General features: G+C 45.1%; 1 protein-coding gene across 21 annotated transcripts in view; it reads right to left on the minus strand.

The window, feature by feature from the left end:
• Window positions 1-17030, minus strand: part of macf1a (microtubule actin crosslinking factor 1a) — a 235242-nt gene that overhangs the window by 60048 nt on the left and 158164 nt on the right. For 20 of the 21 annotated variants that reach the window (XM_065470413.1, XM_065470403.1, XM_065470415.1 and 17 more), the window contains 28 exons: window positions 16779-16934; window positions 16391-16606; window positions 16161-16304; window positions 15680-15967; window positions 14657-14806; window positions 14270-14503; window positions 13891-14070; window positions 13630-13803; window positions 13290-13457; window positions 11917-12108; window positions 11652-11825; window positions 11285-11408; window positions 10979-11178; window positions 10509-10826; window positions 10250-10416; window positions 8662-8818; window positions 8449-8560; window positions 7538-7600; window positions 6788-7026; window positions 6516-6645; window positions 5237-5436; window positions 4575-4802; window positions 4211-4487; window positions 3358-3950; window positions 3052-3240; window positions 2766-2972; window positions 1158-1475; window positions 873-1055 (listed from right to left, as the gene is read on the minus strand). In XM_065470413.1, the coding sequence (XP_065326485.1) occupies window positions 873-1055; window positions 1158-1475; window positions 2766-2972; window positions 3052-3240; window positions 3358-3950; window positions 4211-4487; window positions 4575-4802; window positions 5237-5436; window positions 6516-6645; window positions 6788-7026; window positions 7538-7600; window positions 8449-8560; window positions 8662-8818; window positions 10250-10416; window positions 10509-10826; window positions 10979-11178; window positions 11285-11408; window positions 11652-11825; window positions 11917-12108; window positions 13290-13457; window positions 13630-13803; window positions 13891-14070; window positions 14270-14503; window positions 14657-14806; window positions 15680-15967; window positions 16161-16304; window positions 16391-16606; window positions 16779-16934 (5781 nt within the window). The remainder of the gene's footprint in view (window positions 1-872; window positions 1056-1157; window positions 1476-2765; window positions 2973-3051; window positions 3241-3357; window positions 3951-4210; window positions 4488-4574; window positions 4803-5236; window positions 5437-6515; window positions 6646-6787; window positions 7027-7537; window positions 7601-8448; window positions 8561-8661; window positions 8819-10249; window positions 10417-10508; window positions 10827-10978; window positions 11179-11284; window positions 11409-11651; window positions 11826-11916; window positions 12109-13289; window positions 13458-13629; window positions 13804-13890; window positions 14071-14269; window positions 14504-14656; window positions 14807-15679; window positions 15968-16160; window positions 16305-16390; window positions 16607-16778; window positions 16935-17030) is intronic. The other variant, XM_065470409.1, reaches the window with a different exon arrangement.

Genomic DNA, 17030 nt, shown 5'->3' on the forward strand with positions numbered 1-17030 from the left:
AAGAAAAGGAAAAAATAGACTCGTTTTGCCTCGGCATCAAATTTAGATCATTTTCCATCACCACAGTGACGAGGCTAACGAGGTCAAAACGCTAGCTGGGCGGGGCTCGAACATCACGAGGAGGGAGGGGTGTCATAAGTATTTGAGAGAGGGAGAGTGTGCTCACGTATTGGCTGGAAATGTTGACAGAACCACAACTATCCTTAAAAGAATAGGAGCTGCGTGATTCAGCAGCGTGTCAGGCGTTTCAAAGAGACATGTGACTCAGCTAATCACCGTGTCCGAGTCCTGATGCACAACAGGAGTCCCCCATACACACACACACACTCATTCACCCCCACCCATGTGCCTCATGGTCTCTAGAGAGATGAGCAAGAGGAAGAGCACAGATACAGACCCCCTCCGAGACACATATTGAATGTCACTATTCATAACTCACTCACACACACACAGCTCTAAATCAAAGCTCATGTTACGCTGAAGAGTCGCTGTGTATCTGTGCAAATTCATTTTAATGGCATCATGAGAAGGGAGACACACAAACGCGAACAACCCGTTCAGCCGGAGCTATTTTAGATTCTTGCATGTCGTCCACGAGCAGACACAATACCCGCCTGAGCCGATGATAAACTCTTGTCTTCTCATAATCATACATATACTGTAGTCATAACAGCGAACCATGGAAATCACACAATCGAGCTGAATGTAATCACGAAAAAAGAAGATCTGGTACAAACTACTGCAAATCTGATTCCTTGTTGAAAAACCTCAAAACATTCAGTGACAACGAATTCAGTGCTGCAAACTCGCTGCTTTCACAGTCACACACACACAGACTGCACACATCCATGTTAATAACCAGTGAGTCCTACCTTGAACTCCTGCAGCTGCTGCTTAATCATCTCCACCTCTGTGCCAACCAGGCCCTGCGCATTCAGATTCTCTTCTGCTCTTCCCAGCAGGCCTTGCAGCTCAGCCACCAGCCTGTAGAAATCACGAACACGGTCCGCAGCATCCTCAATTTGATCCAACCTGGCCTGGCCGCGTTCACTCAGCTAGAGAGCAGAAAACACAAATCAAGGATTTGTTACTAACATTTAACAAAGCCGCCACCGAGTCAGGATAACCTCCATCACATCAGCTTCCTCTTCACTCACCTTGCCGGCCTGGCGGCTCAAAGCCTCCGTCTCCCTCCTGAGTGCGAGGAGGTCGGGAGAGGAGCCTTCGCGCCGCAGCATGGTGGTACACTCTGACGCGTGGCCCTCCAGCTCAGTCCTGAGGTTGGCCAGACGGGAGAGGAAGCCCTTCAGGGCGTCGGCCTGAGAGGCCAAGGAGTCTGCGTCGCGTCCAACGGGACTGAGGGAGTCCAGTTCATCATCAAGGTCGGCGAGACGTGAGAAGACGTCCCGCACGTGAGCCTGGACCTCGCCGATGCCCTGCAGCCGTGACTCCAGGGAGGAACAGCACTGCTCGATCTGATGGAGGAGGATAACAAGTATTTAACTTGGATTGTACTTTACCTTAAATTGCACTAATTTAACAACACACGTTAAAGAGATTTAAAAATACAGCAGCATCTGCCTTACAACTGAAAGACCATCTCCCCACGCACTGTTTTACTTCTGACATGAAATCTCTTTTCTCTGAAGCGTCAAACCAGAAAACATCAAAAATGAAAGGGCAGAAAGAGTAAGACGACTTTTTGCTTTTCAGTGCAGTGACTACTTTTTTTGGAAATATTTTATTTTTTAAAAAAAGCAACAAAAGCAACCAACAAGAACCAGAAATTTAATAAGAATAGAGACCCAGTAATGATATCAGCTTAGAACAGAAGACTGCTTGTTCAAACCACAAATTAATCAGACAGAGAGGAGCCTGTGTGGTAATATTTTCTGTCCAAAGTAACAGCTCAAGGCTAAAGAACAACGTGTAACCAAACCAGAAAATGATGCAACACAGCAACGAGTATAAATAGATTTCGTCTGTGTAGGTGCAAGGAAGCGACAGTACAAGCATTATCTAATCTCCATCATTGCCCAAAGCACCGCAGAACTGTTTCCTCGGCAGCAATGTCATCAGATCGATAGTTTGTTTTTTTTTAAAAAAAAAGGTAAATAAAACATCTTAGAGGATCCCAGCGTAGCCTGATGGCTTCGATACTGTATACAGTGAGAAGTTGTGTGGTAGTTGTGACCTTAAATGGAATATATGGAAGCTGGATTGCAGAAATAAGATGCAACGTTATGGGCGCTGAATCCTGAACGCTCTGGTTTACATTTCAAACTGTGACAAAGTGCTGAATGTCCACACCGACCATACACAGCATCACTACTATAACATTAACAGCCAAACTCCTCTGACAGCTATAGCTGTTCTGCTCTCCCTCAGTTCACTGACACACTCACTAGATCAGACACCCTCTCACACAATGACCCTTGGAATAAATCGTTCGTCCGGTGGTAAAACATGTCTTCAGTCCAGATTGCAAAAATTGCTGGTTGGGTTTCATCAACTTTTATGGCTCCTTTCATCACTGCCCCTTTGTCACATCCTGCTGTTTTACCAAAGCATGTTCCCGGGTGGCAGATTTGGCACTTTAATATGTGCGTCAAGTATATTTTAGACAATTACAGGCCACGTACAGGTAATCAGGGAGGAGGAAGTTCACTCTTTGTGATAAACACAGATGTATCTGATGCCCGAGTACATTAAAGAAACTTTAACAACCCCCCTCCCTTTTTAATTACAATGACCCTGCTCCCCACCTTGTCAGTAACATCTTCATACTCTTTCTCTGCATCTTTGGCCTGCTCCTGGAGTCTCTGTGTTCCCTCTGTGCTGCCTCCTGGTGTCTGGGGTGCATCCTGCACCAGCCCCTGAGCCAGGTCTCTCAGGTAGACCACCTGAGGCTGCAAGGACCTCAGACTCTCCTGCTGACTTCTCAACCTCTCCAGGCTTTTGGCACTGCAAGCCTGAATGTGAAAGGAGGCGATGTGGTCACTGCTGGCAGTAACGATTGTGTGAAGGTTAATGATCAATGCTTGTTAGTACCTGAGGTCCTAGAGCCTCCTGAACCTCGATTTGGTGCTTGGCAGCCTCCAGTCTCCTCTCCACTGCCTGTCTACCTTCTTCAAACTCCTTCAGACGGCTGGCCAGCTCCTCCAGCTGGGCGGTGCAATTATGGAGGCTTTCGCCCAGTCCATCTACCCTGCGGTTCAGCTGAGCCTTCTCATCACGTACCTACAAAAAAAACAAGTGTGTTTATCATTTACTGAACTTTCGATTTTTTCATACACTTGAATTTTGCATCGCCAATCAGATGAATGGATTTATCAGTGTCCATATTTCAGTCCATACCTCTTCCTCCCCAATGTAGCACTGCTCCAGCAGCTGATCAGATGCAGCATTAAAGGCTTCAAGTAGAGGTTGTCGTCTCTCGATGTCCAGGGACAGATTTCGAGCTTTCTGCAAGGCTTCATCCAGGGCAGATGAGTCAAGTGATGGTTGTATCTCTTTTTCTTTCCCTTCGCAGTCTGCTAACCACGGTATCAGCTCAGCCTTGTGCTGCTGGTAAGTTTCTGCTTTGTTCAGAGTGTTTTTCAGTTTTGCCTCCCGGTCTGAGATCCTGTGGTTCAGGCCCTCCCAGTCCTGTCTCAAGGAGGTCAGACGGGCCTGCAGGGCTGAGCGCTCGTCTGCTGGTAGAGTGGCGAGAAGCGACGCTCCTTCAGCCTGGATCAGCTCATAGGAACCTCGCTGACTGGCAATCCCACGCTGGAGCTCATCTGTCTCTGCCAGCAGGGAGCGAATGGCCTCCGGCTGACAGGGCAGGGCGGCGGTTGATGATTCTCTAGGATCTGTCTGCTTGTCAAGCCAGGAGCGCAACTCCTCAAACATCTGCTGGAACTGCTGGGTGGACGACAGGGCAGCCTGGAGCTGAGACAGACCATCAGCTAAAGGAAAGAAAAGCAGAGCATGAGGAATTAGAAACAAACACCAAACAAGTACTTAAAATAAAAATGACAAAAAGGGCTTCAGAAGGTTCTGATGTATTTATCAGTGAGTTAGTTAGTAGCAGTTTTTTTGCAGTCAGCAGAGTATTCCCTCTAAGAGCATACTGCAGAACAATTTTATTAATCATAATAATAAAAAAAAGAAAAAATTGTAAAATAGTAATGATAATCATTCAAAGTGCCACATAAACTCCACATACCTGCACGCTCCTCCAAACTCTTGAGCGGTCCGCTGACACTCTCCAGTCGTTTGCTCAGCTCTTCTTTCAGGTAGGGTTCAGCCACAATGGCGCTCAGCTCCTGACAGAGCTTCTCCGCCTCGGCAAGCTCGGTCCGCCTTCTCTCCAGCACAGATCGGATCTCTCCAGTTTCCTGCAGGCGGCGTTTCAGTGCCTCGGGTTGAGCGCTCAGTGAGGCCTGAGCATCTAACCTCTCACTCAGAGCAGAGAGACTGGAGGAAAGATCTCGGAGCAAGGCCTGAATGGGAGATTAGAAATGTTTACCATCACATGAGGAATGTGACTCAAGATTCTGCCGAAACCTCTCGACTAGTCTCAGTCTTACCTGGTACCGTTCGCTGGTTCCTTGGGCCTGATCGATGTGGTTTGACCTCTGTGTCAGCTTGCTCGTTAGGTCCTCCCACTGCTGGGAGATGGAGCCCAGTTCAGAACGCACCTCTGCCAGGTCCTTGGGGTCCTGAGCAGAGTCACCGGTCTGGGAGAGGATGCCCTCAGCTGACTGAGTCAGCTGGTCAAACTGTGGCCGCCGGGTCTCAAACTCCCGCAGCATGAACTGAAGAAAAGAGGAAAGATCAAAGGCATCATTACAAATTCAGTGAAGTAACCTGCCGATATGAAAAACGTAGAATCTGTCTTTAAAAGAAATGAAAGCCTGCAGAAAAAAAACACACTTTTTCTTGTGCTGGATTTTTATTGAGTATCACTGTTTCACCTACTCAGTGCTTTAATTCTTTTTACATTTTCTGCCACATACTTGTAACCTGACACAGCAGATGGTTTGTTAGACAGAACCATCTGGGAACTTGTCCGTGTAAACTGTTGCGAAAAGAGCTGGCACTTTCAAAAATACTTGGCAGGTGATCTGTCTGTCACCGTTTACCACGGGCAAACTTCAACCTATTAAATCAACGAACCAGAAGATGAAGAGAAATTTGCACATAGGACCACATGGCCAACAGCACTTCCGGCTTTATAAGGTAAACATACCTGTACTTGCTGTTTCTGTGTATTGAGCATGTTGGGGTCGATGCTCAGGGGTCCCAGAACGCTCATCATCAGCTCCTTCTCCCTCAGCCAAGGACCCAACTGATTAGCCGCTGAGGCAAAGCTGCCCAGCCTATCAGCGCACGTCTCGAGCTCAGTCTGCCTCTGAGCCGCGGTCTGATTAGCCGTTTGCCAGCGGGAGTCTGAGGAAGTAATCAAAGCAGACGTGAGAAAACTTCAGTCAAACTGTTGATAAACGTGTTTGTATATTCCTCATCTAAAAACTAACCAAAGGGAACAGATTGTTTAGGGAATATTTTTTCCATTTAGCTGTGCAACATTACAGCTCAGTCATATTAGATTTTCTTCCCCTCCCCTCCTACCTCTTCTGTCTCCTTCACTGACTCATGTTCTGGGCATCCTGCAGTGCGTGTGTGTGTACTCGGTCCACATGGCTTTGAAAAGACTTTATGAAATATGAAATATAAAGGCCTCCTTCTTGGATTTCACCTTACATATTTCTGTCTCTGTTCGCTCATAGGAGGCCCTGGTAAAAATATCAAGTATTCGAGTGAACAAACAGCTCCGACAGGAACGCTTCCCACTCTCTCCCTGGATAGTATTGATTTCACCTTCTCGTCATCTCATATAAAAGTTATTACAAATTCTGAAGTAACGTGCAAGTTTCCTTCAGAGCAGTTTTCAACTAAGCAAAAAAAACAACAAAAAACTTCATCTTTTAAGGCCGTTTAAAGAAGTCTGGAAAAATTATGTTTCCAGCACAGTCTACATCTACAGTCCTCTGAATTTTTTATCTGTTTCTTATTGTCTTCTCATATTTATCAAACTTGACATAAGGGAACATAAACTCCCTGACTGCTACGGGTATCACAAATCACATTTCTCTAAATCAGCGTTTCTTTGTGTCAAGCCCCTCAGGCAGTGTTTGTTCTCTGCGTCACTGACTTGCATCTCCTCTGCGTGAATCGCTCAGGCTTTGACACAGTGTATCGTCTTCATAATGGATCTCTCCAAAAGTACTGCGCACTAACGTACTTCCCGTTTCCCACACACAGGATTTACTTGGGGTGTACTGCACAGGTAAGTGCATATTTGGCAACTCATTGAGCATCTTTCATACATTTTTTTTTCATCAAACGTAAACACTCCCATCACATTATTTTAAAACTAAGCTAAGCTCAGCCGTTCCTGTCTCTTGTCTCCAAACTAGATGGTTGACCAGTCCTACATCATCTTTTCCGCCGTCACCTGCAGCGCATACCTATCTCTTGCAGCTGTTGTCTCCAGGTGTCTGCTTCTGGTGAATCAGGGTTTTCAGCAATCAGTTTCCTCAGCGTGCTCTTCAGCTCCTCCACCTTTCCTGAGTGCTCGGCCAATTCTGACAGCAGGGCCTGCAGAAGAAAAACAACATCTGCATATCAAAGCTATTCAATAAAATAAACAAAACTTGGTTATAACAGACAACAGATTACTTTACTGCGTCTTTACCAAAGAAAAAAAAGGCACCACAAAGCATTAGAGTCCATCCTTTACCTTGTTCTCCTGGGCCTGAGCTCGTACCACCTCCGGTTTAGAGGGAGAGGCGGTCTGTGCCTGTTTCAGGCTTTGCTCTCTGTCTGTCAGCCAGCTCTTAAGCTCTTCTGTGCCCTGCCTGGCCTTCTGCCTCAGCTCCAGCGAGGCCTGCTGCTGACCAAGACGCTCCTTTAACTCCCCGCCCAAAGCGTCATATCGACTGTTCACATCAGACACTGCTACCTGGAGCTCTGTCAGATCTGAGGGCCAAAAAAGGCATAAACCCTGAACATATTAGAAAACCCTGGATACACCAGAACAGAGAAAACCAGCAAACAAGCAAAATCTCAGAGCAAAAGGATAGGAAGACCCACAACTGTACATAAAGAGAAACTTTGGAGTGAAGCAGTGGAGACACTAGTATCTTTCTAAATGTAATAAATATACCTGCCGTGTTTTGGATGGACAGAGAGCCAGCAGTGACAGGACAGAGTGGGGGCACAGGAAAGGGTAAAACAGAGAACACTCTCTAAAAGCACCACTAACGTAGGTGGTGGTCAACTCTGAGGTTCATGTTAGACACTCATTTTAACCATGTGGGGTCTGCTGCTTCTGACTACACAAAGGTTGTGCAGCGGCGTCTCACTGGCCTTTGTGAATACGCGTGCTGCTGAGATGTTATATAATAAACAGCGAGTGAAAAGACACCATGCGGTTAAGTCGGGCTTGATGGAGAAAAAGGACAGAGAGCGAGCTGGAGGGAGAGCTCACCTTTACAGGTGTGAATGCCATTGACACTGCTGGGACCTGCTGAGCCATTGATGTGAGGAGCACCTGGGAGAAAAACACACACAGCTGACTGAGTACAACATGCTCATGCAAACACCGTCGCACAAACATCAACGTGGCGAGCGATGAACCAACGGGTTTGAAAAAAGGTTCAGACACAGGTGCTCAACAGTACCAAAAACATCTGCCAGCGTACAAACAATATTAGCACAGGATGCTCGGGAGGAAGTGAGGAATGCTGAGAGACAGACTTCGGAGAAAAAGACACAGTCTGAACATGGACACAGGAATCTAATGTGTGTAACACACAGCAAGATAAATACTCACTGCATTCGCCTACTTCTGTTTTGGTTTTATTTGATTTAACTATTAAGATGTGTACACAAGAATATCCAACCATCTAACCAGAGGGCAGAACACCTAGAAGTGAGTGGATACAAATGCTTTTGATGTGGTCCAAAGTTTGAGACAATAACTGGAAAAGTCTGGGATTTAGTTTGTGGTTTTGTTGGATTTCCCTGCAAAGTCTGCAGGTAACAAACTGTTTTAGAAGTTGGCAGCGCTCCCTGTTTCCTTCATTATTTAAACATGCCGTCGTAGCTTAGCTGTATCACAGGAATGTACCGCGACAGGTCTGATTATTAATGCAGATTCATTACACTTGTTGTTTTTGTCGTCGCCTTCCTGCAGTTCTTAATTCATGATTTGTTTTTCATATCTGTTTACCTCAGGTCAAATTACTTTATAAATCCTCTGATGATTTTCCCCCCCTCCCGCCCACACCATCTGTAATTCTCACTTAAAAGCGCTCTCATGCGTAAACAAAGTCATTTAAACTGAAGCAGAGTGTGAGAGTGCTTATTGATTGGCAGCTTCTGCATCCTCGTTCTTACCCGTTTTGGTCTGAGGAGCGGTGATATCGATGATGAGCGATTCCAGCTCAGAGCCCGTCTTGTTTAGCTCTTGAACTCGGGATCCCTGCGACTCCCAGTCGTGCAACAAGTCCTGAAGTCATAAAGCATTTTAAGGAGTCATTTCAAGTAGCATGGATATATTTTTTCCCATGATTCACATTGTATGAATCATTTACTACCAAATTAATTAACCTTAAGCTGCTGAACTCTCCTCTGCAGGCCCTCTGTGTTGAGGTTGGCCTCTTTGGAGGGCAGCTGGTCCTGTGCTGTCTGAAGCCACCTGACGAGGGAGCCGGAGAGGCCGCGGAACTGGAGCAGCTGTTGCTCACAGGCCTGAATGGCAGCAAACCTGTGTGTGGAAAAACAGACGATGAGGAAGGAAGACGACAACATGAAGACAACAAGTCGTAGACAGAGACCAGAGAACGTACGAAGAACCAGAGCAGGGAAAGTTCTGCTTAAAAAACACATTTTTTAATTTTCATTTTAATGTAATCATGTGATCCATTACTGTATAAACAGTTACCCACTGTAATTTTTAAAGGAAAGAAAAACGCCCAGACAAAACACTGCTGACATGAACCAGCCAAGGTCCACGCTGGCCTGGAGGCAGCATTAACACAGCCTTGACCTCCCTCTCTGCGTATGTGATCTGTGTCGGGCTAAAGCTGGAAAAGTGCTGACTGCCTGCAGACAAAACAGCTCTGAGAAGACGTCTGGCATGGAGCAGTATCATTATCACGCTGCTATTTTCTCTCCCTCGGGATTCGAGGCTGGGAGTTATCTGAGCGGGCAGTTTATAGGACGGACAATGAGCCATGTGAACTCTGCTTATATTAGTACCCCGGTCAACACATCAGTTCACACTCATTTGAATACAGTAGGCTCACATAGATAGACACAGTACTGTAACCCAGTACTGAGAAACATCACGTAAGATTAAAACAAACCCACATCCTACAGTACGTCGTATGAGTGCCGTTTAAGCACTATAAAATTAGAAATAATACATTGATTTATGGTTGATTTTACAGAAGGCTGACTGCCGCACCAATCTGAACTATAATCCAATAAATCTGCACCAGACTGATGGTATTTATAAATTCCCAACCCCCTGCTGACAGGCTTTAAGTGTGGCTGCTCACTGATACAACGTCAGGCCTTGTAGGCATAGCAACCGGTGCCTCGTGAAGGTTACAGATTTAGAAAACAAAATTTGGAAACCGCTCCACTCACACAGTAAGTGTTTTAAAAGTAGATAAAACTCAATCGTAGACGAATCAAACCACATCCTAGGTTTGCTCTGAATTCATCTCCAAGGTCGTCTCATTTGAGGTAAGTCTAGAACGGGCTGACATTTTTATGTTTCACACATCTGGGAGCAAATGGTAAATAAAGGAGCCATGACACTGATCACAGATTTGTACCTGGTGCCCTCTTGTGTATTTTATAGTGAACCTGGCAACTGATGAGACAGGAGCTGCATCATCCTCTTTTAGGAAACTTGCACACATGAATTTCAATTCTACATTATACTGTTATAAAAAAAAAGTCTTAAATAACCAAGTTATCTAAATTTAAAGGGACATTAGGTATAAAAGTTTCTGCTTTCTATGATTTTTATTACTCAAAAAACAAACAAACCAAAAAATAAAAAAAAACTTGTGAGCATGAACTCTTTCCTTACAACACAGTTTGGGTCCCTTTAAAAACACTTGTTCCTTATTCGCATTTACAGCTGCACAACCTGAAAATGCATTTTTCACATTGGTGTTTTTACCTTTCGTTTACATTTTCTTCCAGTTGGTTGAATTCATCAGTAACCCCTTTGACATTGTCCAATAAGCTTTGAGTATTACTGAAGGCTTTTGATTGGCTGAGCTCGGTGCCAAGGTTGCAGAAGGATTTCAGCTGCCCGGCTTCCTGTTCCAGCTCCGATCGGACCTCCTGAGAAAACACACACAGACAAAAATGTTGGACGGAGCCACGGTATGACCAATCCACTGACCTATTAATGAAAATCTGTCGACCCTGCTAACCTCAATGGTCTGCCTGTAGTCGTCCACGCTGCGGTCCGGTTGACCGACAGGACTCAGAGCCTTCACTCGGCTCTGGGTGAAGACCTGGAGGTCTGACCCCAGCCGCTCGTAGCTCTCCAGCTTGGGCAGCAGCCCTTTGAGCTCAGCTTCCCTCTCAGCCTGGCTGGCCTGTGCTGCAGTGAAGCGCTGAGTCAGATCTTCTAAACTCCCCTGAAGGCCTGAAGCCGTGGAGGCGTCTGAGGTGTGAAGCAGTTTGGAAACAGAGTCTCGTGTTGCGTCCACACTGCCCTGCCGGGAGAGTAATTCCTGCCGAAGTTTCTGAACAAGAAAGACGAAAAAAAAAAAAAGGTCCTTTTAGAGTAGGATTGAGATTTATTATAACTATAAACCTACAAAATTCAGGCAATTTTTTTCAGATGTTTTATACTTTGTGAAAAAATTCAGCATTTTTCTTTTGGTAATTATCCCACCTGGTTCTGAGTAAGGGCATCCTGTACAGCCTGTGCAGTGGGTTCAATTGGTCCAGGGCTCAGAGCCAGTTTGTCCAACCAGCTCAGAAGACCCTTGAGGCCCTCCTGGACACTGACAGATTGGGCCACAGCTGTCTGCAGCTGCTCGGCCCGTTCTGAGACAGATGTGGAAAGGGAGTCGAATCTCTTCTCCAAGCCATCTAAAGAGAAAGGGTGCGAAACAAGTCAAGCTGTGAAAGAGCCCAAATAAAGGCTCTGTGGTCTGTGATTATAACTGAAGTCAGTGTGTTTGACAGATTAAATCACCTGCAGCACACAGGATGTCAACAGCTTTCAGGGAAGGAGATTCATCTGTGCTGACCAGATCTCTTCCTGCCCTCTTCACCTTCTCCAGCTGCACCGAGCGCTCTGCCAGCTCATCCTGAAGTAGCTGGAAATAGAGATACCCATAAAACCCATAAATATTTCCTATAATCCTCAAAATATTACAGCCTTTTTTCGTTATCTGAAAAATTAAATTCATGTTTTTCATAATTTCTTTGCATGATATACAGCTATGGAATGAAGATTGTAAACTAGGGCATGTTATCGACTGTGTCTCAATTGCATCTTTTCCTGTTTTCTCTGTCATTTTGTGCTCATTAATGCAGGTGTTGGTCATTGCATGCTTCACCTGTACTTGTCGTAGTGTGTTCTGTAGGTTCTGTGGGTCTGTCTCCCCGCTGGCCTTCGCTATGCTTTGGTTCTGTTCCTGAGTGCTGAGCCAGGAGTGGAGGGAGACAACCTCATCCTGGTACTGCTGGTATCTCTCCAACAGGCCAGACAAACGGCTGCCCAACTCTGTTGACTGCACATAGCACACAAAGGTTTTTAAGCATATAAATGAACCAAATGTTGCGTTTAGCACAGTTCCTAATGATTATCAGAACTTCCTTCACCTTGGTGTGTAGAGTGGTGTATCTGTGGTTGGCATCCTGTAGCTTGTCAGTTACCAGCTGCTTGGTGCTCTCCAGAGATGCATCTGAACCACCACCTTGCTCCAGAGCTCCCTGAACAGAGTCCAGAACTTTCTGACCCGAGATGGAAACGAAGCGCAAGTCCGCTTTGTGGCAAATCACATCTTCGGCAAGCTGGAATTGCAGATATATTTACAGGTCAATTGAGAATAAATTCACAGAGTTTAAGTGGAAAATATAATTTTAAGTCTTCATGGAAAGCACGATTAAATCACAAGGTCATCAGTTCAAATTCCAAGAATGGGTGGGAAAAACGTGTAAGGAAAGCATATAAAACACTGTAAATGTGGTACCAGGGGACTCTTCATAAGTAAATTATCCTAAACCGGTAAAGTGGAATTTCCCTCCCCCTCCCAGATGTGAGACTATATAAAAACATATGGATAACTTGAACTGGAGCGTGGAAACTTAGTCACCCATGGATAATTAAAGAAAAAAAACAACAACAAAACATACATTAGCAACAGTGATTTCAATCTGGGCCCAGCCCATTTACTTCAGTTCAAAGCAGCAAAAACCACGTTCGGCTAATTCAATTAAACTGCAGAGCCACAATGCCACAAGAAAACTTGTCTGTCTGGAGAATTTCTTGCTCAGTAGTAGATGCAGTACAGAGTTTGAACTTCTCCAGGTTTGCTTTTTCCTTCTTTTTTGGGGGGGAAGAGGGAAAAAAGGCTTTACAGATGTGCAGCTCACCCAGTGGCATCACCACTGTGTCTCTATCTGCAGGACTGAGGTCAGCATCATGTGAAAAATTAATTTGATACAACAGCTCCCTCTTGTGGAGAATTACTGGCATCCCATTTGGAAACAGTCCATATGTATATGTTTGTGAGTCAATGCCCAGCTTCATGAGAAACTTCATATTGAAATATATAAAAGTGTTGAACATAACAGATGAAAACAGGTAAGATTTTAATGCTGCAACATGTACTTTCTCCTAGACTTTTTAAAATTGATGCACGTATCAACCTAGCAGCTAATATTACCTACATACATGCAAAAGGTTGGTTTTATTTTGAAAAGGCTTATTGTCTTAACTTTCACAATGTAGATAATAACCCAACATGAAGACAAAGCTCAACTCTGCACCCCTGCCTGCTGAGCTCCGATGATTGTTCTCACAGTATTGTAAACGCTGGAGATGCTGTCGCTCTAGTGTAAAAACTATGTCATAACATCATTTCCAAATTATCTTAAGCATTTTTTTTATTTCTGTAAAAAACAAAAAACCTTTCATAATGAAGGAAACCATCTGTGTTAGCAACGATTGGCTGGACTCTACTTCCATGTACCTTTCTGTGCTCATCTAGCCTGCCCTTTAGTCCTTGTGCATCCGTTTCTCCTTCGCCAAGAGAACGAAGGTCCCGTTCACTTTGTTCCAGCCAGGTACCCAAACTTCCATGTTCCTGGAGGAATTTTGTCAGCTCATCTTTCAGAGCCTCAGACTTCCTCAGACGGTCCTACAAGATAAATGATACAGGAGAGGCAGTCAGTTACCACAGGGGCTAACACCATCGTCACCAATGCAGCCTCATTAAGTTGCAAGTGAACAAAAAAGATATTCTTAGACAGTGCACATATTATGTATGGAGAATAGCACACTTTTTATACACATATTTATACTTTTAGTACCTGGCAGCTCTGCAGTTTGTCCTGGTGCTGAGCCTGCAGCTGGTCCAGGGCGGCCCTGAGTCGCTGTTTCTCTTCAGGAGGAACTGTTGTGTCAGGCTGCTCCAAAAGGGACCGAGTCGACTGGGTGATCTGCAGCAGCTGTGCCTGCTGGGCCTGGAGCTGCTGAAGCTCCGCCTGGCAGAAAGATGATATCGGTCAGAACTCTGTATTATTGTAAGGCATTTAAATCAAAATGTGCCAAACATAGATCAGAGAGTTAACCTGGAGCATCTCAGTATGTGACATCACAGCGCCCTCTGGTGGTGAAAAAGGTGAATCAATAACATCCTGGGCTGCTGAAGATCCAGCTAGAGTCTTTCCAGGTTGGTTAAGGGTGGACAGTTCATTCAGGAGGGAGTCTATATGAGTTCGGGTCTCCTGTAGTTCCTCCACTGCTTTCGCCTGGAGAGGAGAAGACGGGAGCAGAGTGGAGGGTAGAAGACGTTAAATTAAAACCCTAGTTGCTTTAAATGTTAGGTTTTAACTTTTAAAATGTCTTTAATGTATGAAAAAATATCTTCAGAAATGGGTAAAAATAGTTGTTTTAACAAAGGGGATTTTTAAAATTCTGACAGATGTATGACCACATTGCTGCTCTTACCCTTTGTGTGTTCTGCTGCACAGTGTTATTAATGGCCGTGTCGAGCTCGGACAGCGTGGTGTTGGTTGAATCTGTCAGAGCACTGTACTGCTCCTTCATTCTTGTTAGCGCCACCTGGAGGTTCTCCCTCTCCTCTGGGCTCAGGGTTTCTCCTCGCTCTGACAGGAGCTCCTCCACAGACCTGATGGCCTCAGCTATGCCCTCGCCTTTAGTGTGGAGGTCTTTCTGGACTTCCTGAAGACAGAAACAAAGAGATAGAAACATTCCCTTAAATATTAAGGATTAAATGACTAAAATTTTTAATGATATAAGTGCGATATCCAGAATTACTGAGCTGAATCTTATACACACAAACAAGAAAGATAGATTAATGTAGGACTTTCACACCTTTAGTTTCCTCTGCTTCTCCTGCAGGATGTCCACATCACCTGACTCTGCTCCCGGTCTCTGACTGGCCAGCAGGCTGGCAGCTCCAGCCAACCACATGGTGAGGCCTTCCAGTTTCTGAGAGCACTCTGCTTTCTGCTGCTGAACCACCTGAGAGAAATGGAAGAGAGAAGGAAAAGCAAAGATCCAGAAAGAAAGAAAATGTGAGGAAAACTGATCCTGACCAAACCTCGTACGGACGAGTCCATCATAAACACTTCAGGAACAGCCCACTCGTGATTTTGTTTTACCATTTTTATACCTCTTAACAGAAGCACAGACTAATAAGATGCTATACGTTTGTAGTGCACATTGCCAAGCTTTGAGCAGATTGTGTCCAGAGTTCACACTTAAACACACACAGAGGCAGACTCACATACACATTTACATCAACGTGTCTGACAAGCAACAAACGAACAATACAAAGAGAAATCAAACAAATATCAGTTTTATTTTTGCTGTTTTTCCTCTTTCTCCCAGGTATTCAGATGAGACAAGAGGAAAAACAGTGAAGCACTCTAGCCAGCAAGGCTTTACTGAGATCAGATCTTTACCGCCGTGACACAAGCGATTTTCTTCAGTGGCAATCTGGAACAGCAAGGCAAACAGGTTAATAATACACATGTTATAGAGACATGCAGAGGAGCAAACACACTTGCATAAAAAGTTTCGGTAGTAGAAGTGAGGGTGGTGATACTGTCAAGTAGCAAAGCATTTGCAAAAACAGCAGCAGTGGCCCGAGTACAAAACCGAGACGAGGAGAACAGGTCTGAGTTGATGTGTAATGGCACTACAAGCTGAAACTATGGTGGAGGTTAGCGAGATTACGTTGGGCTTTTCTAATCTGACACATCAGATTTCATGAAACATGAGCTTTTTTAGCATGATGACAGTTAACAGCATGGCAACAAACGATGTTAAATATGAAAGCTAACCGAGTGTTTGCGCAGCGTTTAAAACCATCTCAATCATTGTTTTCCAAACCTCTCTCTCCCTCGCACTCTGCCTCTCTTTCTCCTTCTCTTCTTCTTTCTCCTTCTCTTTGCGCTGCCGCTCCTCTTCCCTGTCTCTCTGGGCTGAGAGGGCGTCGGCCCAGGCCTGCGCTTGACCGGACGCTCTGTGGAAGGCCTTCTGCAGCTGCTGAAGCTGCCCCAGAAGATGCCTGCTTTGCTCAGGGGCCAGGTCCTGCGCCCGCTCTGAGATGAACACCTGAATGTCAAACACTACGTTGTTGACCTCGCTAGAGCGAGCCATCAGAGAGGACTGGAGCTCCTGAAGGAAAGTTTCACACAAACAAATGAATGCTCAGCAGAACAAATCGGTGAATCAGTGTCCCCACCCCTCCACATGATCCATGTTTATGATACCAAGCAATAATACTGCTAATTATTTAAATCTAAAGGTTCAAAGCATGACAAATGTATATATGCTTATAATACAAATTTCGTCTTTCTAGAAAACTTGCCTTGCAAAGAGTCAGCTGCTGCGTGAGCTGATCTGAACCATCATTTTTCTTCTCTTTCTCCATCTGAGTCTCTGTCTCTGTCAGCCAAGACAGCAACCTCTCCACATGTTGTCCCAGTGACTTCTGCTCAGCTATGACTGCATCCTGAAGGAAAAGTCGGCGCACCGTCAGCGATGCCTTTGTCTATGTCATATGTGTGCTACCCTCTGTTATTTATCTGTTTCTGCTACCTTATAAGAGTCTCTGTGGTCTTGTAGACTTTGCAGAATGCCCTCAGAAAGAGCCCTGGCAGCCTCGTATCCTCGAGCCAAGCTCCGCCCATCCTTTTCCAGGGCCAATAGGAGTTGAGGAGGAACATTTTTCGGTTGGGGCTTCAGCAGTCGCTCAGCCGCCTCCGCCTCTTTGTTGATCTCAGGCTCCATGTCGCGCAGTTCGAGGTCCAGAGTCTGCGAGACAGATTAGGAAAAGAAAACAAAAGTTTTCTTGATTCTTGATTAAGACACTAATCCTTAAACCGGCTGAACGGTTTGTCTCGCACGGAAAACAAATGCCAATCTAAGCTGCAAACCAAATTTAAGCAATAAAAGCAGTGTGCATATCTGTGTGTGTGAATTTCACCTCAGTTTGTCTGATGATGTCCTCCAATGTGATGAGGCTGCGACCAACAGACTGCTGCTGCTGTTGCTTCAGTTGGACCTCAATGTGTCTAACCATGGAGAGCAGGGCTACCATTCGCTGGTCGTGCTCCAAGCATTCCTGACGCATCAATGATGACTGCGGGAACAAAACAAAACACACTTTAAAGATGCTTTGACCAACCTAAGGGCTTTAAAATAAATAAATAAATAAATAAAAATATTTATAACTTCA

The sequence above is a fragment of the Pelmatolapia mariae genome, linkage group LG22, assembly GCF_036321145.2.
Source record: "Pelmatolapia mariae isolate MD_Pm_ZW linkage group LG22, Pm_UMD_F_2, whole genome shotgun sequence".
NCBI classification, from domain to species: domain Eukaryota; kingdom Metazoa; phylum Chordata; class Actinopteri; order Cichliformes; family Cichlidae; genus Pelmatolapia; species Pelmatolapia mariae.